This window comes from Grus americana, chromosome 8, assembly GCF_028858705.1.
Source record: "Grus americana isolate bGruAme1 chromosome 8, bGruAme1.mat, whole genome shotgun sequence".
In the NCBI taxonomy this organism is placed as follows: domain Eukaryota; kingdom Metazoa; phylum Chordata; class Aves; order Gruiformes; family Gruidae; genus Grus; species Grus americana.
The window spans coordinates 27265344-27293124 of NC_072859.1; the positions used below are offsets into that span (position 1 = coordinate 27265344).

The 27781-nt window shown below is 46.6% G+C and overlaps 1 protein-coding gene across 3 annotated transcripts; it reads left to right on the forward strand.

Annotated features, from left to right (window-relative positions):
• Positions 1-27781, forward strand: SLC5A9 (solute carrier family 5 member 9). Of its 3 annotated transcripts, none has more exons than XM_054834325.1 (16): positions 1-124; positions 1417-1614; positions 2808-3005; positions 4404-4475; positions 6942-7046; positions 8908-9072; positions 11647-11752; positions 12330-12410; positions 13197-13402; positions 14210-14345; positions 15245-15352; positions 15529-15679; positions 16884-17052; positions 17766-17981; positions 23358-23505; positions 25476-27781. In XM_054834325.1, exons 3-16 carry the CDS (start codon positions 2877-2879, stop codon positions 25682-25684), a joined length of 2001 nt encoding a protein of 666 aa, XP_054690300.1. In that variant the 5' UTR covers positions 1-124; positions 1417-1614; positions 2808-2876; the 3' UTR covers positions 25685-27781. The 3 variants fall into 3 exon arrangements, with proteins under 3 accessions (XP_054690300.1, XP_054690301.1, XP_054690302.1); XM_054834326.1 differs by having other exon boundaries at positions 23358-23487; positions 25476-27780; XM_054834327.1 differs by lacking the exons at positions 1417-1614; positions 2808-3005 and having other exon boundaries at positions 13-124.

The following is a 27781-nucleotide window of genomic DNA, read 5'->3' on the forward strand; positions in this document are numbered from 1 at the left end:
CACACCTCTGCAGCTGGCCCGAGGAGTGGGGAGCAGAGCAGCTCCTGCCAGAACGGGACCGAGGGCAGGAGGGCCATGCGACCGCTGAGCAGCAAAGAAGGGCATTGCTGCAGATGCGCTTGAGGTATTGTCCACGTTTGAGGTGCAGCCACTGCAATCCTACCCAATTGCACCAGTAATGGGGTTGATCACTATGGCTTGGGATGATCTAATCAGTGTAGCAACACTTGACTGGGTCCTGCTGCCATAAGCCAACATCATTCCAGTGGGTCCAATGGACTCGTGATAGCTCACAGCTGCTGGGAATGGCTTATTAGATGCATTTGCTTTGCAGGGGTGAAAGCTTTCAAGTGTTTGCAAGAGTCAATTGCTGCTGGTACAGTGCCTTGGGAAAGTGGGGTGAAGGGCTGGGTCGGGCTAGTACTTTGGGTTGGGCTCCCCATGGGGAGCAGGATTCCTGATTTGGGAAGACCGGAGATACTGGCTCCATTTTCTTCTTGGGCAGGAATTCGATGCATTTCAAGATTAGGCGACTGTCTTTTTGCTTTCAGGTGCTGTGGTGTTAAAAGGGAAAAGTGTGTGGGTGAGTGTAAATCAGCTCTGTGCTGGGAGAGCTGCCTGTTTACACCAGGGGATTTAGGCTTCCAGATATTTAATTTCTGGTAACTATACTTCAGCTTGTTGAAACATTTCAGTCTTGAACAGCCTCATGTGGATAATGAGGCTACAGGGAGGCACTGCTCCCAGAGAGCCTCAGACTGGGGAGCAGGGCCGGCCGGGGGCCTTGCTTTGGCAGTGCAATTAATGAGCAAGCAGGTAGCCAGCAGTTGCAAGAAAAAGCTGGGAGAGAGGGGAGAAAAAAACTGAAATGAGAGAGGTTTTGTTGCCTTCCTTGGAACCAAGTACAAGCAAACCTCACCTAGGTTTAAAATGTCCCACCTGATATGTTATGGGGTGAAAGACCACGGATGGATGAGGGTGGGGGAGGTAGGAGATGGTTCTGCTTTGAGGACCGGCAGACTGCCTGGAGAAGGCTTGTGCCCTGCAGCCAGCTCTCTAATAGCTCTGCAAACGTGGTAGAAGCCTTGGGTGACGCTCCCAAAGCTGTCCAGGGCAGTGTGACCCACAACCTGTGCCCTGATTCAGAGGGCTGGTGGTGTCAAGGAGAGCTGGGCTGGTGCTGGAGGGTCCCCACCTGGTCTTCAGATCAGGCTGGTGCCCTCAACTGAGGTGTCCTGTCCCCCATTAGCAGGTATGAGATCTCTGCAGGCAGAGGTAATGGAGGGATCTTTGTAGCCATGGCAGAGCTTGAGTCTCGGTGGCTGGTGCTGCAGTCAGGACCACCCTATGTGTGTCCCAAGCGTTATCTTTCTTTTACATTGCAGCTAGAACCTTTCATGATTTCTTTTCTGACAGGCCCCCAGAGTAAGCCCTGCTGAGTCTGCCAGGGTGGCAGCCCCAAACCAAATCTCTCCCAAGGACATCAGTCATAGCCCCTACCTTTGCCTGCTACCCCAACCCACTGCCCTGTCTTCTCCTACAGCAGCATCCCCTCCATAGGAGTGCTCAGGAAACATCTCCAGCAACCTTGTGATTTCCCTGGTGCTACTGCGGGTGGGTAAAGTGAGGCAGGGAACTGATGCTGCCTTGGAGGGGCATTAACAGCACTGTGGGCACTCAGCAGAAAGGAGGAAAGTAGCTTTTCCTCAACCAGAAGAGAGAGAGGAGAGATATCTCCAGAGAGTGACCAGGGTCAGCCATGGTCTGGAGATGTTTGCATTTATAAACTAAGGAGGAAATTGTAGAATCATAGAATACCAGGTTAGAAGGGGCCTCAAGAATCATGGATGTCACAAGCCCCCATGACTTTGAAGATGGTGTCAGGAGCCAAAATCTGTGGGACTTGAATGTCTTTTATCATTATTAGGAACCACGCTGAGAAGCCAGGTCTCTGCCTGTCTCAGGCTCTTGGGTTATGAGCATCACCTGTAGCACCTGCAGGGACCATCCTGGACTCCTGCCAGCGCCTCTGAGCAGGGCCCTGCTGCAGAGGGAGGTGGACGCACAGGTCCTGCCTGGCCCCAGCATTAAGAAGTAGAGAAGGGTGAGACAGCTGGGAAAAGACTCTGCTGCACCAGGCAGCCAGCAGGATGGGGAGGAGGACTAGCAGTTTGCAGTTTGCTGCTGTGTTAGGGGACAGTGTGACCTGGCATTTGCTCTGCTTGTCACCCAAGAAGCTTAACTCCTTCACTGCTCTCCGCAGGCATGCTGGAGAGCCTGCCAAGAAAACTCAGCTGTCTACTCCCTGCACTTCCCCCTGTTGCTGTCTACAAAGTCAATGTACAGCTTAACACTTGCGCCCTGTTGGCTGACCATCAACGGGGCTGTGGGTTTCCCTGCAGCACAGAGTCTCCCTGAGCTGCTGAGCTGCAGCACTGGACTGGGATGGAGGAAGCACATGGCTGGATCGAGTGAGGAAAGGGGCACTGGTGCCCTCGCCTGCAGCTGGTCCTGCCCTGGGGGCGGTGGGTGCAGATGCTGCACCCATTCTGCACAGATTTTGACACTTACCATTTGCCATCCCACTGGCTGCATCAATGGGTAAATGGGCAGGAGAGGGGACTGCTGGTGAAAGGATGCAGGAGAAGCTGGGAGGGATGCTCACATCACAGAGTTATGGGGAGGTCCTCACTGATGAACCATGGAGCCAAAGCTCCTGCTGGGACCTGCTGTGAAAGCATTAGCCACAGTCCTGCCTGGCTCCTGCTCCCCACTCACACCTTCTCCACCCTGTTAATTATTACAAGGGAAGCGATGAAGGCCAGCGTGCACCAAAGTCCAGTGTGAGAGAGAAAATCAGCAGTTCACTCGCCGCCATGAGCCAGCCAACCTCAGCCACCACGGAGCTGCCCGTGCTGCCGGGGGACACGACAGCAGCCTTTGGGGTGGCAGACATCATCGTTGTGGTTTTTTACTTTGTCTTTGTCCTTGCCGTCGGGATATGGGTGAGTGCCGAGGTGACTGGGTTTAGGTCTGCCTGAGGCAAAGAGCCTTTGATCCTCCCTGGACCCCTCCTGGGTACAAAGGTGTTTGCCTGCAAAGGGCATCTTCTGCGCACACCGTTATCCCAGGGCCTATTGAGCAAGTTAGGGGGTGACAGTGATCTTCCTGTGAGCCCTCACCCCCACATGGGGACAACCAAGGGGTCATTCCCTAGAGGTTGTGCTGGGAATGATATCTACCTCCCATGCTGCAAAGTATTTTCACACCAGGGTGTGGGAAGGCAGAGGGCAAAAGAAAAGCCAGGGTTGGGGTGAAGACTGAAATGCGACTTTAGAAAGCTTTGGAAAGATTGGTGCTAATTATTTCTTCATGTTGCTTTGTGAAGGACTCTTTCATAGAGACCTATAGTGGTTGGCTGAAGTGTTTTTTCTTTCCCCATTCATACATTCAAGGAGAAGTCATTAAATAGATACAAACAGCTTCTTTCCAAAGCTGGACTTTCAGAAACCTGCACAAAGAGAGGCAGAAGGAATGCGTGAAGCCTGACATACTTAACAGATATGCACAAAAAAATGTTGGAGTTGATGCTGAGACCATGCATTCAGGCTTCTGGCTTGGTGGCAGTGCTGCTCACCAGTCTGGGTGCTGCCATGTGCAGAGGCTTTTTGCAGCACACCATTTTATTATGGTACCTGACTGCAAGTTCCTGGTTGCTGCAAACAGCAAGCACAGTCAGCCTCAGTCACATCAGAGAGGCTTGCTGGCCGATGGACAGGCTATTGCTCTTGAAATCCCTGCAGCTCTCACGCAGTTCCTGCACGGGGCTGCATGATGTGGTCATATAAGTGTGGGGCTGCTGGAAACCCTGAATCCATACTAGGAAGAAGCAAGGCAGCAGGAGCTGCAGTAGGGCATTGCTAGCCATCCTGGAGTGCACCTGCAGGTCATGCCCAAATGCAGTCCTTGATGGCATGCCATGGGATACACCTCTGTGCCATGTCCTCCCTTATTTGTCTCTGAAGGCATTTGCTAGGAGTGCTGGGCAGTGAGGAGGGAAATGCTTCCTCTTAATGCATAACATCATCAGAAGGTGGGCAGCCTTTCCTGGAGCTGCAAACATGTATCTGCACATGGCTGAGAGCAGACAAACCCCTAGATTTCTCAAAATTACATGCCTTTCACAGGGGCCCTGCTTCAGCCTGCGTCAGAGCCATGCACTACCTGCCTGTGCTGCTCTGAGTAGGGCGAGCCAGTTGACTGCAGTGACACCCAAGGGAGTAGTACTAGGGTGGTGCAAGAGGTTGCTGATGGGATGTTTCAAGGCTACTGGGATGAGCATTGAGTCTGACATGAGGGTGGGTGAATGGGGGAAAACAGTTTTCTTTTTCCTGTGCTTCCAGTCATCGATAAGAGCAAGCCGGGGGACCATTGGAGGCTATTTCCTAGCTGGACGATCCATGACTTGGTGGCCTGTGAGTTAAATACATCCCTCTGTTTCTCATGGTTTGAAAGCAATTCCAGAGGTAAGGAGGGCAGGTCTAGTGAAGGGACCCAATGCATGCATGTTTTGACTGTAGTCTTGAGATGAAGAGGATCCACCAGGAATCATCTCATGCAGCTACAGTGTGGAGCTGCTGGGCCAAAAGGATAGTTCAGCATCTTCAGGTTTTATCATCTCTCAATTTCCCTGCAATAAAAATGTTCACAGTGAGGGAAGTGAGGGAGTGCTGACTGCCCACTGGGTTTGAAACTCTTTGGCCCCAACTCACCAAAGGTACGGTTGTCCCCTAGCCAAGAGAGCATTAGGTAATCTAGGAATGTGATATCCAGTAAAAAAGAATTTAGAAACTGAAGAAAAAATAATCCCAAAGCCCAGGACTTTCTGAGCTCTTGCTATTTAGAGTAAAGTTGAGATTATTGACTAACGATGTAAAGGATATAAACTTCAAACCACTGAAGTATAAATCTTCACTATGAAGAAAATAAAAATCTATTGAAGGCGCCTTTTCTTGGGAGTGAAAGGTACATATAAAGATAATTTAAAGTTTGAAAGGAATAAAAACACCACAGGAATAAAGATCCTTCTCAGCCAATGCCAGACTCTAGCACCATATATCTCTCCAGTGAGTCGTGGGTAGCGGAATGCACTTCTCTACCAAAACACTGTATTTTTTTCTTTTTCTCCTTTGGATGTACATTGCCCATAAATTCACTAGGCTAGATTTTCAACCTCTTCCATCAGAGACACATACACCTCTCTAAATCTGTTATTTCTTAAATGTTCTTTATGCTTCTGTCTTGGCCAAGTGACATTTAATGGAAAAGGTTAGCTTGATGTTTTTCTCTAATTAGGAGGGGAAAAATTAAAAGATACAAAAATGGAACATTTTTTCCAGAACATCATTATTTTTTCTTTAGAAAAAACACCAAAACATTCTCATTGCTTTTGGCTCCAACCACAGGTGGCCACAGAGTCTGTTGGGTACAGGTTGGCTCTTGGCTCTCCCGACTTGCCATTCTAGGTTCAAAGCAACCTCTTCACTCTTCAGTTTTGTTTGCCAGAGAGCTGATTCCACCTCTGCAGCAGTCCTGCAGGCTCAGCTCCTCATGGCCTTCACCTTGAGTACATGACTGGCTTACACGTTTTGGTTTGTTCGGGTTTTTTACAGGGGCAACAGATTTCTGTTGTGTGTTAGACAGCCTCAACTAAACCTTGATACTATGTTGCTGCTCCTGTGCAATGTATCTTCTGTATTTCTGTGTCTGATATATAGATATCAGGAAAAATGTTTACATTTCCTGAGAGCACCAGCCCCACCTCAGTCGCAAATTCACCTTGTGGCAGACAGCTCTCTAATCCAGAGTTTTCTTAGACAGACAAGAAGGCAGAGCTGTTAGCAGGAATCAGTGTGGGTGTTGATGTCATATTAATGTTTTACCTTGCTCAAAAGTGAGAAGCAGATCAAATTCCATCATTCCTTGTTTCACATGTAGCAGTACTAAGGAGAGAAACACTCCTTGTAGGTGATGTAGCTAAAAGCAAACTTTCTCTAGAGAAAAAAAGGGCTAGGCTTGTCCTTTGGGGAACTTCTCGCTTGACCCTGAGAGAGATTTGATGTTGGCATACAGAAAGGAGGTGAGGCTTTGCGCCAAATAAAAGTAGTAATTAAGTCTGATAGTCTTTGCCCTTTTTAAAGCACCTGGGAACTTGCATTCTTCCAATTAGAGTGTCAATGAGCCATGGCAGGGACAGCCTGCCATGCCCACAGCCCACAGTTAAAGTTAACCTGTGGCATTAGCATTTTCCAGCCTACTACGGAGCTGAATAGCATAGAACCTATGTGTAGACATTAAACACAAAAGGCCTGCACATTTCTGACATCGTCCTTGCTATGGTTCATAGCTGCCTTAGGAGGAGCTCTGAGAGAGCACTGCTGTCACCATGGCTGTGTAAACCACCACATGCATGTTCAGTGCAAGACTTAAAAGAGGGTGGGCTGCCAGCAAGAGGTAGAGCAAGGGTCAGCAAGGTTGGAGAAGGCATGTTGCTGGCTGAATAATGAGGGAATGGAGAAATCCATCGTTTCATGGACACTGAGGTATCTGTGGCTGCCACCAGACTTCCCTCACCCCACTGTACTCCCCATAACAGGTGTGTATCTCAGGGGAACTATTGGCAAAGTGAACCCTAATTCTGAGATTAAGGTTTGCATTGGAGTGGGGGCGGTGGAAGGGAGCAGACACACCCACTTTAAGATATAAAAATGTAGTTTTCTTTAAAAGGAGAGGGAAAACCCAACTCTCCATTAGTACCCAGCTACCTGCCTACAAGAAGACAAGGCCCTGGGGAAAGAGAGCGCATGGGAAAAATGCTTGGGCTGAAACAGAAGTTCCTCAAGGTGACTTGCTGGGTTTTGTGCTTGTGCCATGTGTTTCAGATTGGAGCATCCCTGATGTCAAGCAACGTGGGCAGTGGCTTATTCATTGGCCTGGCAGGAACTGGAGCAGCTGGGGGTCTTGCTGTTGGGGGCTTTGAGTGGAATGTAAGAGTCAGTTATGTTGTCAACTAAGATGTCACAGTTTACAAAGGGACTGGGGATTTGTCTCCGAAATCAAATGCTAACAGTGTCGGCAACTAGAAGTTCTCAAGCCTCAGGAGAGAAGCCTCCAGACATTCACACAGCCTTAAAAACATAAGATCTTTATTTTATTTTAAGTGGAACCCACTAAAATTATTAGCTCTTTGACCTTCCCAAAAGCACATGGCCATGTTTTTAAGCTTTAGTCTGCACTCATCAAGCTTAAAATAAAAGATAATGAATGCTGAAAATGTACTTGGATAATCACAGCATTCTGGGTACAGGGAGTTTTAAAAAAAGCAGCATGTGCTCCTAAATTCAGTGTAAAGTCATGAGAATCGGCAACACTACATTCACCTGTCAACTGCCAAAATGTGACATCTCTGGGGTGAACATCTGGGTGTGAAGGCAGGTCTCATTCTGCCCTAATGAAGTGGCCTGGAAAATTGCCACTGACACCACACAGAGCATGAAAACCAGGCCCTTTTTGTGTGTGATGCTAATGAAATTTCTCAGCTGCAGTGATGAGGAGTGAGATTAGTGCCAGCCTCACAATAAACATCACTCACCTAACTCTAAATCTCTTGTCTATATCAGCAGAGACTGCTAATAGTGCCGGATACTTGCCAAGCACAGGCAGGGCCCACCAAAAGCTCTTTCCTGGCATATCTATTCACTGCACTGTTTTTTTCCTAAACCGTTAAGATCACCTTAAAGTTCTTTGTGAAGAAATCAGAGCCTGCGTTCAGCCTGGTGCATGTAGGACATATCGATATCGCTGTACTTTAAGTAAGTCTGTTCAAGTCATTTTAGAAGCCCATGAAGACAAGATTGTATGTCAGGGCAAATCTAACTTCATGAGTTTAGATTAATTTCTTTCAGATTGGAAAGGGACCTTAGATATGCCATTATTCTCTCCCTTTGTCATGGGACATCACTCAGCTGCAGGGATCATATGGGCAGCTTTTACCTAAGCCAGTCTCTGCCGCTGCAGGAGTCACGGCTGTTCTCCTCGATCACTCACAATCTCTGCTCACAGGGATCAGTTTCATTTCTGATAACTTAAATAACTGATCAAAGTAAAATCTAGACTAATGTAAGGTATTTGGATGAAAGGTAATGGCCTGAGACAGCCAGGAGGTGAGGTTTGATAATCCAATGGTTTTTACTGATGTTCAAGATCTCCTGTTTTGGGCTTTTGCTGGGTTTCAGAGAAGAAATACATGATGGGAGATGCCTTTACACCTTCTAAAAGACCCCTCACCTGTGGCAAAGCAGCTGAACTGCCTCTTTATCTATCAGCGACAGAAGTGCATCTGCGTCCGCCTGCAAGGAGAACATCCCAGCAGAGTCTTGCTGTTGCTTATTTTTATGCTTCGCAGGGACAGTCTGCTGCCTCAGCCTCATCACTTGCTAATCAAGCAACAAACAGATGCTCCCATCCTTCTCTGAATCACTTAACTCTTCACTGCCACAGCATCAGTGGTTTCAAAGGCCACCAAATACAACACCATCTTTTAGAGATCCAGAACCACAGAATACATCATCTTGCCCGAAAGACCAGGAGGTGGAACAGGATGTGCCACCCATGACAGAGACACAGGGCTTAGGAGGATAACTTCAAAAGCTTAATCATGAATAACCTTATTGTAATAATTCCTCCATTTGTCATCTCATCTTCTGAGCAGGGAGAAAAAGTCAGACTTCTTCCCAAATATACGGCATGTCCCTTTCTGCTATGTTAAGATGTCCACTGAAAGAACAGAGGAGAAGGACATTCCCACGTGTTGAATAACGTTCCTTTATTTTGTCTGTCTCCTTACAGGCCACCTGGGCACTTCTGGCTCTCGGCTGGATCTTTGTGCCTGTTTACATCGCAGCAGGAGTGGTCACCATGCCCGAGTACCTTCAGAAGAGATTTGGAGGGCAGAGGATACAAATCTACATGTCCATACTGTCCCTCGTTCTCTATATATTCACCAAGATATCTGTATGTATCCAACTGAATGCAACCCTTGTGTCTAGGGCGGGGGTAGGTCATCCTGGTACAGTGCAGGGCTGCTCAGAGATAACTCAGATGTCCTTGAAAGGACCAGATCAGCTACCAGAAACAGTAACAGTGTGTTAGTGTGCTGCTTTGTTCATGTAAATACCTGCCTCTGTATTGATCATGGAGACCTATCCTAAGAGAGAGAGCCCTCATTAAACAGCAATACACGGTGAGAACTTTACAGGGATATAGCAGCTAATTACTAAACAGTGTAAGTACCATAAGCTGTCTACCTGCTTCTCCTCTTCTATCAGATCAAACTTTAGGCAATATAGACAGGGGAACTGCAGCATTACCCCATCTGAGGATCTGGCTGGCTGCATCTTGTAGATGTGAAATTCTCTTAAATGATCATAAATCTGCTGTTGTTCTCGTAGCTGAGTTTTCAGCATTAGGTATGTTATGGTTATTCCTCTCTCTTTCTGTCACTTGTGTTGTATAAAAAGGGTACTGTGGAAGGGAGGGAGGTTCTGCCTTAAGACAAAATTCAGTGTCTTTTCTGGATTGTTTGTAGCATTGTACCCTGCTGGTAGCCAAAAAACAATGTAAGCTATTGGGTATTTCCCTTCATTTAAATGATGTTAATAAAGAGGCAGAACTTATGTTCAGAAATTTGCTAAGAACTACCTATGCCCTTGGAGGGAGACGACTGTATTTCAGAGCCCATTACAGGGACTGAAAATGTCAGTCCTTTGTCTCCAGCCGATTGTCCCATGGCCAGTACAAGTCAGTTTTCACTAGACCCTGAAGTATTTAGCTGTCAAATTGCCTTGGAAGACATTGACTGGAGATGAGGCACCCATGTGCCTTTTGCAGCTGGCTTCAGAGTCCTTCTCCCAGGCTTATTATGTCTCACATCCTGGGAGGTCCATTAAGAGGAGTTCCAGGCTGGGAGAATGGGATAGATTTCCTCCTCCAATGGCCAGCTCCTGGTCATGTCACCCATTGCTGTCACCACTGCCTCCAGGAGCTTTGCTCTGTGGGATTGAAGCATTGCCCAGGACGAGGCCCTGCAAAGAGGCATTAGAAACCTCTTTGCCCATGAGGGGTAAATGGAAGATCTCTCCTGCAACAGCACCACAATGTGCACAGCTACACAGTCAATGTATGTAATGAAAACAGACCGGTCTCTCAAAATGACCTTCAGCAGAGCAGTATCTGCCAATGCCTTTCAGAGCAGGACCCTGGCCTCAGTCATTGCTGTTTCATCTCAGTGGTTTCTCCCCTGTGCAGCTAATTCACGCGTGGCTGACGGATGTGGCTGGTGGAGTTTATGGGCATGACAGGTGCTTTCTATTAAGCGGTGCTATTGTTTGTAGAGAGCTCATTTAGCGGCTGGCTGGACAGCAGGCAGTTGGTTACAAGAAGGATTTTTCTCCCTGTGCTTTTTGCCCAAACATAGATTAGCAACAAGGACATTGCAGCGTCTTCCCTGCTTGCAAAGAAAAACACATCTCAAAAAACAGTGTTGTCAAAGGACCGATCCTGCATGGATTTCTTTCTGGGAAGTCAAAAACCAGAAGACACAGTGGTTCCTGTGGGGTACTGACAGTGTTTGTCCTGTCTCAGAGTTGTAGAGGTCAGGAGTTGCACCAAGTGCTTGCTTTTAAGGTGCTTATTTCAGGCACAGCAAATAGAAATCTTGCCCATCCCTTCTGTTTCCCTTGGCAAATGTCTTTACCTGTATCTCTCCCCATACCAGATTTTCTGGTGTCCTTCAAACTGATTTCCCAACATACACATCTCCCATACCACCTTCTGCATTTGAATGATGTTATCTGTATAATTGCAGGTTTTGCCCAGTTTCTGGTTTCACTCTCTCTGCCAGTAGGTCCAAACAAAACAAAGCTGATGGGGATTTCTAGTGAGGTCCTCAGCAGGTATAACCTGTTTTTCTGCAGTCATTCTAGCATGCTGAAGTGCAATAATAGAAAAGCAAGCTGTTGACCTTTGCAGATAAGTAAATCATGGCACAAGACACCAGTGATTCTTTAGGGGTTTTTCAAGCAGGAATGTCTCCTGGCCACTAGGACACTAAGCTGTAGTCTTGGGAAGAACTTGGTCTCTGCTATTTTCCCCCCTTCACCTCCTGTGGATGCATGGGCTCCTGCTCCCCATGGATGTCTTCACAGGCAGCAAAAGGAGTGACAGTTTCCACCAATACCTCCCTGTGCCAGTGAGGATTACATGCCATGAAGGCTGTCTGTAAGATAGTCTTTATTTTAATGAGTTTTTAGTCTCTTGGCACAGGACCTTGCTTTTACTCCCCTGCTGCCCCAGCTCCCAGATAATGAGAGCTCTGACCTGGAGGAAAGATTTTGCTTACACCAAGAACAAGAAGGTTGACAGCCAACAACCCCATGCTCTCTCCTCCTCTTCCCCTTCACCTTCGTGGTGTCCTCCCTCATCAATGCTTTCAGCCGCAGAGGGCTGCAGGCTGCTTTATTAGATTTCACTTGCACGAAGCACTACTAATGCCAGACTGCCCTTGGTTTGTTTTTTTTTTTATTCCAGACAGACATTTTTTCCGGAGCATTGTTCATCCAAATCTCTTTGGGCTGGAACCTCTACTTGTCCACTGTGGTCTTGCTAGCAGTGACTGCTGTCTACACCATAGCTGGTAAATAGCTGATTTTAAAAGAAACATTATAAACCGGAGCCTAGGGTATAAGTTTCCCTTTTCCTACATAGGAGAAAGTATTCACATCCTGGTCTGGGGGAGAGATTCCCCCCGGTTGCTGGTGGTACCTTCCCTGTCACTCACAGCTGTTGGAGACCTCTGGCTACTCCCCTCTTCCCTCCTGGCCCAAGGGAAACTGGTATGGGGGGAACATCACTGTTTTCTAGAGGATTTTCTAACACTGCAGAGGGCTTCAGGTTCCCTCTGTGCAGAGAGTTACCACTGCCCATATTTGCTTTTTTTTGTCTCTTTTTGCAACATCAGCAACTTCAGATATTAAGAGGCTGAACTGCCTCCAAATCCTCTTATGAACGTGGAAAAGCCCTTCAGGCCATTCCTCGCAGGAGGACTTGTGACAGCTGTAGGCTCCTGGGGACCAGCTCAGTGCCAGCTTCTCCCAGTGGGTCTGTCCTGAAATCACAGGGCTGGGGCCAAGGAAAACCTTTTTCCAGGTGAGGTACCTGTTTCACTGCACATGGTGACGCACTCTGCCTGTTGTCTCTGGTTCTCCTGACAGGCGGTTTAACGGCTGTGATATACACAGATGCACTGCAAACCCTGATCATGGTGCTGGGAGCTTTGGTCCTCATGTTCATAGGTAAGAGGAACCTACAGTGGCATCATACACTAGTTTAATGGTCCCAAGGTCATTAGGGCTTAGCAGGGTACCTCACCCTTTCATGTATGGTGCAGAAATGAGTTTTAACCACTTACAGAAGTGGTGCCAGCACAAGTCTCATTCACCAAGTCGTCAGACTAGCTTCATCTTTTGCACTAACTGTACGGAGGTGAGGTTCTGGATAAACTCACGTCACCGGTTTGGGTTTACCTGTAGTTGCCAGAGAGCTTGCAACACTGCATTCCCAAAGCCAAATTCAGCTCCTACTATGCTCATGTAAACTCAGAGTAATTCTGCTGACTTTCCCTGTTGACTTTGGGAGTTACTGTGGATTCATCTGGGTGTAGCTGGGCATTATAAAAAAAATAAAAAAGCATCAAGGAACTGGCCATTATCAGTCTTTGCTTTAAGCCTTCCTGGCAAACAGAAATATCGATATATCTTTTTTTTTCATGTCATGCCTTCCTGCAGTAGCTCTTGGAGGGTGTCTGAGCAAAGACTATATGTGGAGGACATTGTGGGGCTATGGATCACAGAGATTTTCCTGCATTGATCCTCTTCCAAGATGTACTGTTAAAACCACAAGGACTCTGGGCAAAATCCAAGTGACTTCTGTGGAAACCTTGACTGCCAAAAGTGAGGGTAGAATGAAAAGAAAGGAGATAAGAGGAAGATAGGAGACAAGAGAAGTAACCATGAGACTCAGATAAGGAAATAACTTTGCAGGATGCAGCAGACCTTAAATCACTGGCATTTTCTTTTTAGGATTTGAAAAAGTTGGCTGGTATGAAGGACTTCAGGAGAAATACAGCACAGCAATACCAAAGATCATAGTCCCAAACACGACCTGTCACCTTCCACGTGGGGATGCCTTTCATTTGTTCAGGGATCCAGTCACAGGAGACATTCCTTGGCCTGGCCTTATATTTGGTCTCTCTGTGCTGGCTCTTTGGTGCTGGTGCACTGACCAGGTAAAGAAAGTCTTTCTCTCTGCAGGCAAACCACCACAGTTATTTCCAGTCCACTCCTCAGTTTGTGGATCTGTGAGCTGAAACATGACTGTGTCTCACTGTGTAGGAGTTACTACCTTTTCACTGGTCTAGACCAGAATATCTCACTCCTTCCACCTTCTCAGCAAGCTGCTAATTTTGTGCACTTCTTAGTACAGAGAGAACAGGTTATTTTCTTCTCTCTTTATCCTACTGTGGGCTGGTGAGTACTGGGACTCTTCATGCAGTTAGCATGACAAGGATATGAAAACGTGGATCTGGAGCTGGCTCTGCAGTGACCTTGTGTAGACCTCCAGATAAGTCATTGATATTCCTGGAGGTCTCATGTTTCTTATTCTTTTCCAAGCTACAAACAAGGAAAACTGTACTTGTTTCTCAAGACAAGGTGCTTTTGTGCTTTAAGATGGGATAATTATGAAAACCCACCACTGAACTTTTACCAAATCACCTACAGTCTGTTTCATTCCTTGTCTCCTGCAGCCGTACAGCTGCTGTCTCCGGTCCTCAAGGTGGCTTTATTTCAGTCAAGGGCAAAATGATTCCTGTAAAGGAAATTTCCACGCTGCCCTCTCCTATAGCCTGTGCACTGAGCAGTGGCAGCAGGCTGCAGTCAACCGAGATGGGAAAGTTGCCATTGGCATGCAAAACACCCTGGGACCCTGCTGGATGAAAGTCATCCATGAGAACGAGAGACAGAGAGAGGATGGAGCCTGCTCTCTCTGTAGTGCTTCTGTTTTACTCTCTGCTCCCTTTCTGCACTGATTGCAGGTGATAGTCCAGAGGTCTCTCTCTGCCAAGAACCTCTCCCATGCCAAAGGTGGATCGGTGCTGGGAGGATATCTGAAAATCTTCCCTATGTTTTTCATTGTCATGCCAGGAATGATCAGCAGAGCTCTTTACCCAGGTAAGCCTTCCCATGTTCCTTGCCACAGGGCTTTATACCTGCCATGACCACTAATCCCACAGAGGTCCACCAGCACTTTTATACCTCAGAAACTGCTGTCCTGCAGGCCATGCCCTTCCTCCACCTCCAGTGCTCCCACAGTGGCAGAAGTCACTGGGACTATCCGTATGGGGCATACTTTGCCATTGGGATCATATAGCGCCATGCTGTGGACATTGCATGCATCTGTCTATCTAGAGGAAAGCAGTGAGATGAAATGTATGAAGCACTGAGGTTGTCCTTCAGGTCCTATGGATTACTTTCATTAGGTATTTGATGAGAGCTTTAGCAATCATCTACCACACAGATTCATGCAATTCCTGCTGGATTATACAAAACAGCTCTCCTTTGTGAAAGAGCAAGTGTTTCCCTCCTGTTGTCTCCCAAGGAATTCTCATGGCTGGTTTCTCCAGATGATGCCTCTTCCTGGGAAGAATGCCCTGGTTAGGAGTAGCACTCCTGGAGGAAAGTATAAGTGTCTCAAGTGCCTCTCTCCCAGCTTTCCTCAAACAGGAATAAGTCATCCTGCAACATCCTTGGTAACCCAGCTGACAGGTTCATGGAAATAGTCCAGTTCACACAAACGACAAGTCATCAAGGATTATAATTATACAACATCCAGGAAAGTTATATCTGTACCCTGAACAGAATTGCAAAATGTCATCTTCAAGTTTCACCTTTATTTTACCTTGTAAAATGTTCTTCAGCTCCACTCATTCTAGTTGTATTCCAGCTGCATTCGAGCTGCAACTCTGAATTTATATGAAACCACACATGGCATCAAGATTTGTTCCCTTGAATTAAACAACCTATGGCGCAATGGTGTTTGCACTGACCTGTCATTTTCCTGTCTTCTACAGATGAAGTGGGCTGCGTAGACCCAGACATCTGTAAAAGGGTCTGTGGAGCTGCAGTGGGTTGTTCCAACATCGCCTACCCCAAACTCGTAATAGAGCTCATGCCCGATGGTGAGAAACATTTACACTTGTGGAGGTGGGCTTGAGCCGTGGTCTGCATCACACTGCCCTTATCCTTCCTAAGGATGAGGAAATCTTACTGCAGTTACCAGACATCAGGTTGAAAAACCAGTGCTGAGAGGCCAAACATCTACTCCTGATTTGCCTTCCCTTTTTTACTCCCCCAGGGCTCCGGGGTTTGATGATTGCTGTGATGATGGCAGCCTTGATGAGTTCCCTCACCTCCATTTTCAACAGCAGCAGCACTCTCTTCGTTATAGACATCTGGCAACGGATCCGCAGAAAGGCTTCAGAGCAGGAGCTGATGATTGTGGGCAGGTCTTTACATTTCTTCAAGTCTCATTTCTCTCATCATCTGTTTTGAATGCAGCATTTACATTCTTCAGTCTGGACTTACTGAGAAAAATCTGATGCCTAAAATATAGAACAGGAATGCAGCCTGGGAAAGAGCATTACATTTTCCAGCTTCATCTCAGATAGACCTGGTCAAAGAGAAACACTGCGCGTACCACTGAGCTAGGCAGATCATTGCCTCTCTCTTCTCTAAATTTAACATAAATACTGCCTTAAATGTAACTTTCAGAAAAGCCAAAGGTACTCTAGAGTCACTGTCACCAGAGGTCTTTAAGAACATGTTATTTCTGCATCAGACAGGAGCGATACATTGCAATTACTCCTTTTTTCAGGGAAAAGTGCAGAGAGCTGGGCCTCCCAGCTCTCTATCTCTTTGATAAGTTATAGTGCCCTTTGCAAGCAAGCTTTGGTACTGCATTATATCAGGGGCATATAAAGTTCTCCTTCTGACAGCAGAATTTAAGCTGCATTCTGCCTGTTTGTGGTGCTTTTCCTCTACTGTCATGACCATTAAGTTTCTAAACTGCGTTGCGGGGTGGGTGAAGGTTGCAGGCAATCTCACACTCCACCACTGTAGAGTAGCGAGAGGGAAAGTACCTCCTGTTCAGCAATATGGAGAAACCTCTATAACACACAGTGCAAAGATGAAGGAAGGTTATGGTATGCACCTGAGACTCCAGAAGTAATTTTAATAAGCAACAAATGAGTTGGAATTTGACAAAGGCACAAAGCTGAACATGTTATCTGCTTGGAAAGGTGGCAGAAAGATTGTCTCCACAGCTTCCAGCTCCCTCTCTCTGTTGCAGCCAAAAGCTAGTCCTTCAAAGAACATATCACTCTCTAGACATACCAGGTTCAAGGGCTTGCACTGATCCAGCTCATGGTGGGAGCCACTATGTCCTTGTGGATCTCTCAGGCATGTTGACTGGCATGCCCTAGCTCAGCTCACTCTGAAATCAGTGAAGTTAGCTCTGGGAATTGTTTGAACTGACTTTCTAGATGAGAAAAATTTTCTCTTTTCCTGTGCACACAGGCAAAGGTTCTTCTTGAGAGTGGTGTGTGGATTTTTTCCTTGGAAATTCTGAGAGCAACTGGAAGTATGTTTTCCTGCAAAACTTCATTTTCAGGTAGCCTGCAGAGCTAATACAATTTTATCCTCATCTTCCAGAATCTTCATCCTCATCCTTGTAGTCATCAGTATTCTCTGGATCCCGATCATTCAATCAGCCAACAGCGGCAAGCTCTTTGACTACATTCAGTCCATAACCAGCTATCTAGCCCCACCGATCACAGCTCTCTTCATCTTGGCAATCTTCTGCAAGAGGATTAATGAGCCTGTAAGTAGACTGTCAAAAACCAATTGATACACATATTATTTCATTTGATAAAGTAAATAAATAACTCTTCCTTCACTAGCCTTTGAGACTCTTTAAACTCAAAGCCAGCCCAGCTAGAGTGTGACAATTAGACAGCCTTTCCCTGGCAGGCATTAGTGGGCCTTAGCCCAGTCTCTAGAAGATGTGTGTTTGCTTCCAAGAAGCCACTGCAAGTGGTACTTCTTGGCAGTCTCATTTGAAAGCATGAAAGGCAAAGTTGTTCCGCACTTTAGGGATGATGTGTCAAAGTCTAGTTGGAGGTATGTTGTTAGGAAGATACACATTGTCTGTGCTCTATCTGTTCCATGTTCAAGGGCAGAAAGAAAAAAAATGAGGATTTTTTAACTGAAAACATCCTTCTCTGATGCATGTCAGTGTGGGTTTCCATCAGGCATAAAAGGTCTTGGCCTAAGAAAGTGAAGAAAAGGAAAAGGAAAAAAGAAAAGAAAGGAAAAAAGAAAGGAAAGGAAAGGAAAGGAAAGGAAAGAGAAAAGAAAAGAAAAGAAAAGAAAAGAAAAGAAAAGAAAAGAAAAGAAAAGAAAAGAAAAGAAAAGAAAAGAAAAGAAAAGAAAAGAAAAAAAGAAAAAAGAAAAGAAAAAAAGAAAAAAGAAAAGGGAAAACTTTAACCAAAGATAACATATGTTGACCCCTTCTTTGTGCTTGCCTTTTCTCAGGGTGCTTTCTGGGGTCTCATGGTTGGGCTAGCTGTTGGTCTCGTTCGGATGATCATCGAGTTTATTTATAGCACACCGTCTTGTGGTGAGGAGGACAGAAGACCAGCTGTGCTAAAGGACTTGCACTACCTCTACTTTGCCCTCATCCTCTGTGTCCTCACTGCAATTGTCATTGTCCTTGTTAGTCTCTGCACCCCACCGATCCCCGAAGAAAAGGTAAGTGACACCCTTTTCTCAGGGCCCCCGTTTGGTTTCCAAAAATCCCTGAAATCTGTCCTTTTCTTTTCCTCCCATGGTTAAGAAATGGTGTGTAATGCATATGCTGCAAAGAAGCCCTTGCTCCTCAGCTTTCTATTCCCCAGGTTGCATAGTGTTAATGCTTCCTGAGGCACTGAGTGCTTCAAATTGAGTGTGAGTTCCCATGCTGTGCCTAGAGCTGGGCAGACACACAGCCCATCATAACTGGAATAGAAAGAAAAGAAGAAGGGGAAGGAGATGAAATCATATTACATTGCACTGCTGAGGAGGAATTAAATATATCTAATTGTAGCATCTACCCTGTTTCAACAGAGCCAGCATCAATCTTGCAGGCAAACCAGATTAATACCTTTTGCAACATGGGCATTTAGGAAAATAACATTTTGTCCCAATGTGATTTCAATTATATTTAATAACTTTGAGTCAGGCACAACTTTCTTTTACTTAACACATTAAAATGGTGCAGAGTTGGGAGGCTTTATATAATAAAGCCTTAAAACAACTCTTCCCAGTCCCAAGTTTTAAGCAACTGTCAATATAAAAAACCTGCCATCTACCTCCAAACAAAGGTTACTGGATAGATTTAAAAAACAATTTTTTTTTCCTGTCTAACTGCATGAGGAAATGAGGGTGATGCCATCATAGCTCTTTCTATCTGTTGCTTCCTCATAACTTGTAAAGCATTAACCAGTTCCATCAATGTTTGATTGAACGTTAGTGGTGTCAAAGATACCCAGCTCCTAAAGAGTACATGAAAGCAGGTGCTCAGAGAGAGGAGGGGGCGGGGGGGGGAGAGAGAGAGAGAGACTGTCTTTGTGTCTGCTCTGAGATAAAGTCTCAGCTTTTATTAGCTATCAGAGGATCCACATGGGAGAGAGAAATACTGGCAAGGAGGCACCATTAGTTCTGCTGCTTACGTTGTTCACTACTGCTCAGGGGTGGCCAGATGGTTGCCAGCAATTAATTACTGTGGTTTAATGAGTTCCCACTCATCATCTGACCTGTGATAACTAAACATGTGCAGCACTCCCTGCCCACAGCAATAGCAAGATAAGATGCATTACCATAGGCCTGGCAAATAGAGAGCATCATACCAACAGTTCAGGAAATTAAGAAACTGGCCACAGCACTTACAGGCTTTTTAGTCTGACCTCAAAGGTATGAAAACATTTAAAGCACGTTTTAAGGGTGCTTTAAAGAAGAAGGATGAAGACCTACCGTAATAACATCAGGGAAAGAGAGGTTATGATCATAAGAGCTTCCTTGGAGGAGATTTTCAGTAGAAATAGGTGAGTTTATAGGTGCTGGACTTAAGGAACCTTATTTGACATATTCTTCAAAGAGCCAGTCCTCAGAAAAGGTGGATTCAGACTGGAAGCAGTCCAGGAATGGTCAGGAAGGATGGGATTTAGTCTGAAACAGCTGTGTGCAGTTATTCCAGAGGAACAAAGGACGAGGGGTGGTGGCTGGCTCCCCCAGGTATATCTGGATATCTGGAGAGCCAGGGAGGGAGAAGAGCTTCCTAAAGGGCACTGCTGGCCGTGACCAAACAGGCTGGGCTTTTCTGGGGAACTTTTCTAAAGAGGGATGTTCAGGCTGAGGATATTTGAAGCTCTGGTTCTTCCCAGCCCCATGTGTTGGTCAGTTCACTTTATGAGCCTCAGATATTTCCCCCATAAAAATCGCATGAGGCTAGTTCTTCTAGCCTTTATCTGTGCAGTGCTTCGAGATGTAATGATGAAAGACACCGTATAAGAGCTAGGAATTATGCCATTTATTTTGTCAAGCAAAAGGAAAAGAAAAACAAGCCACCAAAGGAAAAGCCAAGGAAGTATAGTGATAGATCATACTTCAGCAGATGTAAATCAGCATAGCTCCATTGCCTTCAAAGACCAGGAGCAGCTGTTGAGCACAGTTATGCCACTTTACACCAGCTGAGGATCTACACTGGACAACTTTAAATATTGAATCTCAATGCTTTTCAGATAGTAAATGGGCAAAAGGAGAAAAGAGATTTGTATCTGATGTTACAGTGGTACAGCTAATGTGCCTGGCTTTAAATGAATTACAATCCAAGAACTGCAAGCTGTAGCATTTTCTCCTGCTGTTTTGGACACTCTCCCATCCCTGTGGTGATTGATGCTGTGCTGGAAAACAAGTATGCAAGGAATTTGTTTGGTATGCTCCAGAGTTCATATGTCTTCATTGTAGGTAGTCCATATTGTGTCACGCCGTCCTTGAAAACCCTGCAAAAGAGCTTACAATTAAATTTGAGACTGTGAAGCTAAAAAACAACTGTCAGGTGCCAGATGGCATTTTGGAACAGAAGGATTTATTCTAGTTTACAAACAACAAAAGAAAAACTTTGCTGAGTTCTTGCAAACTCCCTTGCCCAAGGAGAATGTGAGGGTGAAAAGGGAGAGGAACAGACCATAAAGCATGAGTGCTACATGAGCAGGTCACCTCCCCAGGGGCCAGGGCTCGCTCAGACAGGCTGATGGATCGGCAATTCCACTTGATGTGCTTTGGAGTCGGGGATGTTTTCCCTGTGTCCCGAGGTCTGGCTTCAGTGGCTGCTTTAGGTGCATGGTCTAGGAGGAGCACCAAGCTGTCTTGGCTGGCCTCCACCCACGCCATGCACTCCTGAGGTGCTGCAGCTGAAGGTCCCACAGCATCATTTAGTCCCACTGACAGCAAAACATGCTCAGGTTCTGTGGGAAACAGGCACTCGCAGAGGAGCAAACTGGGGGGGGACGGAGGTCCACAAGCAGTGCCCGTGCATGGCTCTGCAGTGGGGAGCAAAGCCACAGGGCACCCCGGGACCCGCCAAGCGGCTACTCCTGCTCCCCTGCCCTTGGGCATGGTGGCCTCAGGCAGCATTTTCAAGGTCCAAGTCACTTCTGCTAACACAGCTTCCCCATCAGCAGGTCTCCTTATTTATGTAATTGCTTACTTTCTCCAGGCATGCAAAACATGTGCCATCATCTGTCTCTCCCATCCCCATTCCTTCGTGAGCCTGTGCCAGGGAAGCATAGCTATCCCCGTGGTGGCCTCCGTGGCCACACAATGCTGCCGGTCTGCCCTGGCATGTGTCCTTCTGGTGATGGCAAAGAGGAGAAACGGGGACCTCAAGGAATTCAGCCAGCCAAAACCCACCACAGAGGATCTTGAATTTGGAGCGTGGGTGTGATGCTTTACTGAGGGTGGTGGTTTCCTTTATCCGGCCATGGCCAAAGCACCAGCTCCTGGGTGGATCAGTGGGATGGTATGTGATGAGGTTACCTGTGTGTCTATGCTGCTTTCAATTGGGAATTGCTCCCGTCTGGCAGTGTCTGAGCCCCAGGTAAACTCCAGCCCTTGCAGATTTTGCTGCAATGTGAAGATGCAGTCATACAGTGACACATAGGAAGAGGAAGGGAAAGAAAAAAAGTTTTGGAAATCCTTTAGTACCCTGAAACTTTACTATGTTCCAGTGACATTTCCTAAGTGATTAAAAAAAAAAAGAATCCTTGAGAAAGATGAGGATCATCAAATCAAAGCAATTTAGCACATCGTGACAAGAAAGATTAGCCCTGCCCAATGCTCATCTTGGTTGAAAATGATTTAAATAAAGCTATAAATCTTCTGGATATTATGCAACATTTTGTGTCAGCTGGAAACTCCTGCCTAGATTTGTGTGTGTAAAATTCAAAAATTAAACTCACGTTACTTTGTAAGTGACCCATTTGAGACATTCATTTCCATACAGGCAGAGCAGGGAGGTAGCCGCCTGTCAGGTGAATGCGTGACTTTGCCTGACCTGTTGTCACCACCGCGGCTTTGCTGCCCTGGTCCCATCCTGCGGCTCCTCTGCAGGGCAGCTGATGGGCTGGAGCGGGAGGGCAGCCCACGGACTTGGGCAGCTGCATTTGAGTGGGATTGATGAGCGTGGTCCTTGCTGCCTGGCTCGGCCAGAGCACGCAGAGGTTAGGAAGTGCCGATGCCATCAAGGTGCCTGGTGTGCCGTGGTCAGCCAACGAAACAGCAGGGCTGGCTTAAATTCAAAGACCTGAGCCCCTGGGAGGGGGCCCTCAGCCCTCACCCCACGGCTGCAAAAGGACCACTGTCACATTTGCCAGATTAATGCCTCCTGTGCACTCCTTGTGTCCCAGGGAGGAGAAGACTTTCCGACTTGCCTTAGGATAAGAGTCTCAGACCTCCCACTTCTGTAAAGCACAGCAGATTGCAGCCACGGCAGCCTGTCCAGGACTGATGGTCTTTCACGGCTTTCAACAGTCCTTTCACTGAAAGGCTGCAGAGAGAGGCAATGACTTGTATTGGCCCAATAAAGAAACCTGGTATTAAAAAACAAAGCAAAGAAAAAAGGTTAAACCAACAAACAAAAAAGAGAAAAGGCATTTGGACAGGCAAGTGTGTGCCTAGAGCTCATTTTGTTCTACTTCTAACTACAGCTATTGGTCTAATGTATGGTATTATCCTGCCCGTGAATTGTGACTTGATATCTGCCGTCATGGCTCTGCCGGCCCACATAGTAGCACTTCTTGAACACATACTTGCAGTCACAGAGCACAGCCACAATAATGCTACTTTTCCCACTAAGATCTTGAGATAAGCTCATTTGGATGTGCAGGTTACTTCTTTGATGTGAGCTTGTCCCAACTGTGGGGTTTAATGTTCACATTGGGTTTTCTTTTCCTGTGAAACAACAACGGAGATGATAAGACAGAAGAGCCTCCAGTCCCCTCCCATACCCCAGAGAAGGAGCTGCTCAAATACCAGTGCTCCCACGGCCACATGTCGGTGTCATGCCCCTATGGCCATATATCTGCATGCCAGCACCCAACTGGTCTTTCTCTGCTAAGGGTACAATTGCTGTCTGTCATTGACTGTATCCAGAAAGGATTATCTCGGCTTCTTTTTTTTTTTTTAATTTACTTTATTACCCTTCCCTGTTGGAGACCTGCCATTCTGGACACAGAGCATCATTACTTCATGTCAATCAAGTGAGCCTAGCAAATAGGAAGCTGCTGCGTCTGCTAAACAGTTACTCCTGGTAGAGACAGGGATGGAACAGGTTAATAAAAAAAAAGGAAAGAAACTAGAGTAATTCACACTTTTCTCAGCCTTTTAGCTCCAGCTGGATGGTACCAGCCTTCTTTTCCAGGGTGTGGGCACCTGTGCAGAAGGGAGGTGAAAGAAAGTGGGGGAACAACCATTGCCCCAGAACAAGGCTCTCAGCACCATCTCGGATCTGTCCCCCTCCAAAAGGGAGATGACTGGCATGCTTTGGGACTGACAGGCAATAACCTGTTTGTTCTCTGTCCCACTTCGCAGCTCGCTTGCCTGACGTGGTGGACAAGACACAGAAAAGCACCTGCCATTGACCTGAAAAATTACAAGAGTGAAGAAGCACAGATCAATCCAGCCAACGGAGAGAGTGACTTGGTCGAAAGTGCAGATTCAGGTGATAAGGAGGAGTCAGGTAGGGTGGCTGTCTGTGAACAAGCATACTCATGCACAGCCAAGATGTCATGCAAGTCACTCTAAAGCTCATGAGAGGCCATCTGTTGCATACACTGGAGTTGGGGGTTGTATTTAGGGGTATACCAGTTATAAGGATGTGACAAATGAAAGTGTTGCACTTCTTGGTCCTTCCAACGTATCTTCTAGCATTTACCTTCACATCACAATCCTCTGAATGGCTTAGAAGAACTGTCATTCCTGGAAAAAAAACCAACAAACCCACCCACAATTCACTAAAACATTTTTCCTCCTTCTCCCTAGAACAAATTGTTTATCCATGCAAACTACCCCCGTCCAGTTCTGCCCACCTCACAGTGCTGTTTCAGCACTTCAGACCTGGGCACTTAGCAGTGTGCTGGACTCCTTAGATGGGAGTCAATGGCCACTTAGGAACGTCCCTTGGGAGGGTGGAGGTCTGTGCTGCTGGGCCACTGCTCCTTGCCCCATGGACACTGAGGCTTTGTGCCATGACACTGCATCCATTTGTCTGTCTCACCAAGATGCTCTTGAGGAGCTCCATAGCACTACTGCAGGCATAACCAAAGCAGCAGCTACCACTAGCACTATGAAAGTCATGGCTGGCTCTGTAATTTCAACATTTAGCACAAAAAAAGTGGCACCCCTTCCTGTCTTCATCACTGATAGGAGATAATCCCTTCTGTATGTGCTAGAGATGCATCCCCCTGTGTGGGTCTGCTGGCCAAACTGACCCAGTGATGCTATAACAAACTGTATCACAATAGCACCACGGTCCAAAGGGACCATGAGACGCCGGGGGCAGATGTGTGCACTTTGTGGATGTCCCAGGGTAAATCTACAAGCCTCAGTTTTCTCATTAACATTATGCCAATAGTATCTTTCATCTTCCCTTAGGATATAAGCCATCATTAAAACTCAGACCCAAATTGCTTAAATTGTGCCCTGCCAAGGATATTTAATAAGAAGGAAGACAAAGAGTCAAACAAACCTAAGAGTTATCAGAAGAGTAGCAGGAGATGCTACATAGGCAAGATCTTTTCAGAGTGGACAGAGGTTTATTCAGCAAATACATTAAAAAAATGCAGCTTTCTGGTTTTGAGCTTAACTTTCCAAGGTTACAGAGCAGAAAAACACAGAAGAAAGGCAGATACACAAGATTTCTTCACTCCTTCCTTCTGCTGGTCAATCCAAAGGACACTGGTACCAATTACAGCCAAGCTAAACAGAAGTGAACAACTAAAGAAATCTCTTAATTTTTTTTTTTCCCAATAGACTAAGTTTGGGGTTAAGTTGAATGCAGACATTCAGCATTATTTATCATTTCTTATCAATTCCTAGCTCACTTAACTAGCTCAGATTTTTATAAACAAATGTCTTGGTATTTTGGTAATTAGTAATGATGGGAAAGGAAATGCGAAACACAGCACTTGACAGTTTAATGAGGTTTTTTTTTTTTTTTTTCCCCCAGGTAACACCTTTTTCAAGGCCTTATGACATTCCGCATTTCAAAAAAAAGGTTATATTTGGAAAGAACAGCCAGTGAAATACACACAGCACAGGGCTGACAATTAAAACGCATACTTCACCCAGCATGTCACGTGTAATAAATAAGCCAGGAGATCTCTAAATGGACCATCATGCTGTCAGAAATTTATGAAAGTGGATGGAAGCTGGGTCGGGGAGGAGGGGGAAGAGGTCTGTTAATTAACTAATGAATGATTGGTGTTGCAATCAACCAACTGTAATCAGGCTGTGCTGTACATGGTTGAGGCAGAGCTTTCTCTTTTCCCTTCCCTTCCCTTCATCTTCTATCATCATCTTGCATCTCCTATCCAACGTGCATCTCAAGCCCCACTCCAGATTGGTCAATGCACCTCCAAACTTGTGGAAGGAGGGAGGGAAGAGTCCTGGCTAGATGATAACACCCATTTTTCGGTCTGTCTCTTGCAGCAGCCAAGCCTCCCTGCTGGAAAATGCTGTACTTGTGGTTCTGTGGTCTGTCCACCGGTCCTGCACCCACCCTGTCCCAGGAGGAGAGAGCTGCCCTGGAGCGGAGACTCACCAGCATCGAGGAAAAGCCCCTGTGGAAGACTGTTTGCAATGTTAATGCTATTGTCCTGCTGACCGTTAATGTCTTTCTGTGGGCATATTTTGGCTGAGGTGGGGTCAGGCAGCATGTGGCTTTGGTTTCTCTCAGAGGTCCTCATCTTCATGTCTAAGCCAGAGGCGTCGGGTGACAGACACCCTGGTGATGGTCCCCGGAGGTGCTGGCACGCCTTGGTGCAGCCCTTCCCCAGAGGCACTGTTTGCTGGAAATGACTGTGGGGCTCGGTTTCTCCACAAGATAAGGGGTGACCAAGACTCAAAACTGGTCACATCCAGGATGCAGGGAATGTGTGGGACAGTGTGAAGTCAGGAGACCCATGGTCAATTTTAAAGGTGCTGAGCCAAGTCCAGCAAGGGGCAAAGGCTTTGGAAAGTCTGGTTGTGTCATGGCTGGGTCCTCGCTCCCCTCATGCACCAGCTCAGGGCTGACTTTGCTCTGCTGCTCTTAGTGGAAGGACTTCTGGTTTTCACTGGTGTGGGGAAGGACACCTAAGCACTACCTGCACGTTTTTTTATATGGCCAAAATTCAGATGGGGTTAGTGTGGGACTGCTGGATTAGCTCAGCAGCGACAACCTTAGCTCCCACAGCAACCCCAGGACCTGAGTTGGATCCCCCCCCGCCCCGAGCTGGCATCGGCAGCAGGGACAGGGGCTTCCCTGCTCACCCTGTGCCCCCCCCACCTTGCCCATTCTGCGGCGTGACAGTGGGTCTTACAACAACCTGACCTTGTTTACTCGTTGGGCCAATCCTGCCCCTTAACAGCATTACCAGCAATAAAGGTGCCTTAGTAATGAAGCCAATTTTGACTTTGGATTATTGTGGTTATATATCCTGCACTGACGCACAAAGCTCTCACTGGGACCATGGTGACCTGGCTGTGGTAGGGTAAAGAAATAGCCCTCCTTGGGCCAGGTCCAAGGCTGGACCTTGCCCTGCTTGTGCAAGTCCAGGCCCCTCTGACCCACCTTGGTTTCATCTTGAAATGTGGCATGGCTATAACCTTTTAATCCACCTCTGGAGGAAGAGGTGGCGGTACCCACTGTTAGTATCTTTGGTGGTTAGGATGCTCATCTGGAGAAGGTCCACAGAGATGTGACCCCTCCACTCCAGTATTTGAGGGTCACATCCAAGCCACCAGGCATGGGCTGTGTGGGGAGGCGAGGGCATGCAGTGAAGTACAATGCCATAAAGATGAAGAAAATGAGTCATGATCCAGCAAGGCGAGAACAAACAAGGCTCTGTGCCCACCCGTCACAGGGAGCCCAGGTCATGGTTCTCCCGCTCATTCTCGGTTCGGATGGAGGAGACTGAATCAGCCATGCAGGACAGGGTCTGTGCTGTGCTCATGCAGGTCAATACAAGCACTTGCTTTTTCTAAGAGGAAAAAGTAGATTTTCTTTGAATAAGGGAGAGCTCAGCTCTGTGAGTCGCCCGTCCATCCCTGTGGGAAGAGGCGTGCGCCACAGAGCTTGCCTTGTCTTTCCACTATTCAATTTCGAGCAGGTGGTGCCCAGATCAGAGGGTGCCTCAAAACATTTAGAGGAAATCAAGTTACCAGCTGTGATTAATAGCTGGTAAATGTCTAATAATAACGGACACATTTCTAATGCAGATAGAAATACCAGGGCGCTCGCCTCCTCGCCTAGAGCAGCGAGGTGCTGAGTGCTCCTGAGCCACAGAGCCCCTCAGCAGCACTTAGCTCAATGCCTTTGTTGGCTTTTTTGGACCCCACATCCGCTACAGCCATGGGGAAAGCGACGTGGAATAGGATGAGGAAAACTGGGGCAGTTTTTTTAAACATTTGGGATTATTCTTCTCCCTTAAGAAAAATTCAGTTTTGCAGAAAATAAAGTGAACTTTACTACTTTTTTTTTTGGTTGGTTGGTTCGGTTTTTTACATGACACAAATAGTTTTAATCTTTGGATATACGATGCTGACCTCACGCCATGGACGCTAGAAGATGACGTTTCCTTTAAAATGCTGATGTCTATGTCAGTTAAACAAAGTAATGAGCTTTGAGAGATGTGACTGCATCCCTGAGCTTGGCCCACAGAAAGAATGGACACATCTGCACTGCCAGATGCAGCCAGCTGTGCACCCCACAGGAGAAACACGTTTCATTGGTAAATTTATTTGACTTACTACTC

What these genes read in the sequence shown, in the direction of transcription:
- SLC5A9 (XM_054834325.1), top strand. Translation starts at nt 2,877, where the DNA reads ATGAGCCAGCCAACCTCAGCCACCACGGAGCTGCCCGTGCTGCCGGGG. An exon ending in TCCTTGCCGTCGGGATATGG is followed by an intron (nt 3,006 to 4,403) that starts GTGAGTGCCGAG and finishes CTGTGCTTCCAG; the next exon opens with TCATCGATAAGAGCAAGCCG. An exon ending in ATATATTCACCAAGATATCT is followed by an intron (nt 9,073 to 11,646) that starts GTATGTATCCAA and finishes TTTTTATTCCAG; the next exon opens with ACAGACATTTTTTCCGGAGC.